Source organism: Triticum dicoccoides, chromosome 6A (genome assembly GCF_002162155.2).
Source record: "Triticum dicoccoides isolate Atlit2015 ecotype Zavitan chromosome 6A, WEW_v2.0, whole genome shotgun sequence".
NCBI lineage: Eukaryota > Viridiplantae > Streptophyta > Magnoliopsida > Poales > Poaceae > Triticum > Triticum dicoccoides.
Window position 1 is genome coordinate 575080111 of NC_041390.1, and position 3308 is coordinate 575083418.

General features: G+C 48.6%; 2 protein-coding genes across 2 annotated transcripts in view; one reads left to right on the forward strand and one right to left on the reverse strand.

Moving 5' to 3' along the window:
• Window positions 1–496, reverse strand: part of LOC119318089 (signal peptidase complex catalytic subunit SEC11C-like) — an 8213-nt gene extending 7717 nt beyond the window's left edge. The window contains exon 1 of the transcript XR_005153925.1: window positions 196–496. The gene's annotated coding sequence lies outside the window, so the exon portion shown is untranslated. The remainder of the gene's footprint in view (window positions 1–195) is intronic.
• Window positions 497–1102: 606 nt separating this feature from the next.
• LOC119318088 (MAG2-interacting protein 2-like) overlaps window positions 1103–3308 on the forward strand; it is a 10343-nt gene continuing 8137 nt past the window's right edge. Inside the window, exons 1-5 of the mRNA XM_037592603.1 lie at window positions 1103–1297; window positions 1385–1463; window positions 1571–1756; window positions 2564–2759; window positions 2866–3089. Of these exons, the coding sequence (XP_037448500.1) occupies window positions 1229–1297; window positions 1385–1463; window positions 1571–1756; window positions 2564–2759; window positions 2866–3089 (754 nt within the window). The 5' untranslated portion in view covers window positions 1103–1228. The remainder of the gene's footprint in view (window positions 1298–1384; window positions 1464–1570; window positions 1757–2563; window positions 2760–2865; window positions 3090–3308) is intronic.

The following is a 3308-nucleotide window of genomic DNA, read 5'->3' on the forward strand; positions in this document are numbered from 1 at the left end:
CCCCGCCCCTCTCACCTGCGCCCTGCTAACCCTATGCACATCCTAACCTATGCTCCTAGTCCTAAGCACTCTACTTCCCTTCTACTGCTACTTCGCGATGACTCTGCTGCTGCCGAGCTAAATAAAGCAGTGGGAATCAACGTGAAGTAGCGATGTGGGACTAAAAAGACTCAGGTGGCCGGAGTTCTGTCCTACCCGACTGGCCGCCGTCCTCCCGCTCCACCCACCCCCTTCCGGCCATCGCTGGTGCACCGCGCGGGAAGAAAAGAAGGGGCGCACGCCGACGCCTGGACTCCGTCTTCCTCCCCATCTCAGGCGGCCGCCGGCGCAATGCTCCGGCCACCGCCTGCCCGACCGCTCGCGCCGACGCCGGTGCATCGAAAGCAACCCCCCGTCCGCGCGCTCGAATCAAGCGAGAGTTTGGGAGGTGGGGGACTAGATTACACGGCGGAGCACTCCGGCGAGCGTGATCTGGGGGAGGAGTTGGACGGAGATCGCGATGAACTTCTTGTTTTTAGAACGAGAATCGCGGTGAACTGGGACTGATAAAAAGATAGCACGAGCAGTGTGGGCCTCGGTCGGGACTGTGAGTCTATATGGGCCGAAAGGAAGCCCAGGTCGGGACAGTAAAGGGACTATACGGGCCCCGACCCGATCTCGGAAAAAAAACCCGGCCCCGACACGACCCTCTCTCGCGATCCCGGCGCAACGGGCCCGGAGGAGACGGCGGCGGCGTGCTCCCCCTCTCTCCTCCTTGTCGGTGTGGACTGCAGCGGCGGCAGCGCGAGCTTGGAGGCGACCCGGAGGTGCAGCTGCGCGAGCTCGGCGGCAACTCCGTCTCCGGCGCCCCTCCCCCGGAAGCCGGCCTGCTCGCTGGTGCAGCCGGGCCGTGTCTCTCGCCTCTGTCCCGAACCGCACAAGGGAGGCGGGCTCGCTCCTCCGTTCTGTCCAGACGGCCGACGGGGAGAGGACCTCGCCGCCCCGCGTTGGCCTCCGACGAGCGGCCACCGGCAAGTCCCCGCTCCTTCTTTTTCCCCCCTTCTCTGATTCCTTCTTGAAATCTCAGTTTACCAACGATCGTCCTGTCTAAAACTTAGGTTCGTGAGGTGAAATTTGATTGAAAAGATCCAAGGCTAACCAAGTTAGGGGAAACCATCAAATCCCCATAGGAAGAAACCTGCTCCTGTGCTCCAACTCCAACTCGGAGATCTCGGGCGGCGCCGGAGAGATGGGGGCGGAAGTCGACGCACTGTACGAGATCGGCCGCCACGCGACAGGATCCCACGAGATCCCTAGTGTGAGTGTGGAAGTCGAACCCGTCCGTTCATCCAGATTTGCATTTACCTCGGCGGCATTCGCTGTTATGTAATTCTTGCAACCGCAGGAAAGAGATGAAACCGCTCGAGCGAGCGGTGGCAGTTCAGGTGAAGGAGGAGGCGTCCTCTCGTATCTCTCCTTCCAAGGTTGGATTTTTTACCCCCTACGCTCGAATCAGTTTCAAGTCCTCCAAATATCCATCCAGGAAAGGCTCCTAACAACTAGCTTCTACATGCTGCTACCGCCTTGGAAGGCGTAAGTAAGCTCAGGGAGAGGTGGAGTAGGTACAACACTCTTGGGAGTAAGCGGAGGAAGAGGGAAAATGCAGCATCCTTGTTCGTCTCGCGGAGTGCGGAGTATGTTGCTGTAGCTGTTGGGAACCGCATTTATATCTTGAGAAAGAGCGATGGCTATGAATCACCCTGCGGCATTTATACAAGTCAGTGAACTTTCTACCTGTTCCCACATTGCATCGTGTATTGTCTAGTATAATTCATTGGGAAAAATTGCACAAGCTCTTACTGGTACAAGTCCTTTTGTGAAATGTTATACTCCCTCCGTTCCAAATTACTCGTCGCAGAAATGGATGTATCTAAAACTAAAATACATCTAGATACATTCATACCTGTGACAAGTAATTCGGAACGGAGGGAGTACCTGTGAATCTGTGATGCTCATACATTGCATTCTTAAACATTAGCTTACACTGGGAATTGTTTAAGCTGTCTTTCTTTTGTCATGGCAATATCGTTTCATGCTTGTAGTTTTGAATAAGAGTGCTATTCTATTCACGATTGGTGATGAGCTTTAAAGAATCTGGGTGGAAAATTATTATTTTCACACTAAGTATCCAGGAAGAAAAGTTGAACTCCTATTGTAAGTTTGTTTTGTCCCTGAACATCTTGCTATTATTTGTTCATAATCACATGTTTGGCAGAAGTTATTACTTTTGAATCTCCTAAAATAATGCAGTGCAAATTCAGACTTCATAGAGCTTAGGAGCCGTAGCAGTAGATTTTATTTTCCTATCATTACCATTGATGCCAAAAAAATCTGCCACACGCCCAGACAGCCTGATCTGCTTTCTTTGATTTGCAATTTTGTTTCATAAAAATGGCAGTGCATCTTGCAGTACTGTTTCATGTGCATTGTGCTGCATTGGTTTCACATGATTATGAGGCATGGGAGTTATTAAAATTGTTGTGATATGATAGTTTAACAACTATGTCCAATTCTTTCTGGTCAGATAATAATAGAATGGCCTTTTTTACAAACGGGGCCTGGCTGGAGGACCAAGGCATTTTTGGTGTGGTTGATGATTCAAACTCACTGTGTCTCATAAAACAAAATGGAGATGTATTAACTAGGAGAACAAGCAATCAGTTGAAGCTATCTTCTCCTATCATTGATTTGCTTGTGCAGGATGCTTCAAGTTCACAAAGGTGATTCTCTGTTATTTGCTGTTAAGAGCCTTTCCTTTAAAGATGTTAATCATCATTGTTGCTAATATTTTGGCAATAGCTAATATGATCTTTGTAAATTTTATAGGGGTTTCTACATTTTTACTACTGATTGCAAGGTCCATAAATTTGATTACACTCGAGAACCAGAGGCAACTTTATACCAAGTTTCTATAGTGACTAAAGATGTGCCATCAACTAGATCTCCTCAGTTACCTCAGAGTTTGTCGTGTGTTGATTATCATCAAGATCATTCATTGGTGGTCCTAGTTGGAGATTCCACTCACTCGTCAAGCTCCAATGGCTGTTCCGGTACACCTTTGCGTTATCTGTTTTCTGCTGCTACATCCATCACTAGATATCTGTTTTGCACTATATAGCATATGTAGGGAACTTCTGCATTAGATAGCCATTGTATATTTAATATTTATTTTCTCTCTGGATAACATTTTCATCCTGGAAGAACACGTCGTGTTTTTTTGGGTAACCTACAAGAATTTTTTTAGTGGATTTTGAACACCAAATAGATTC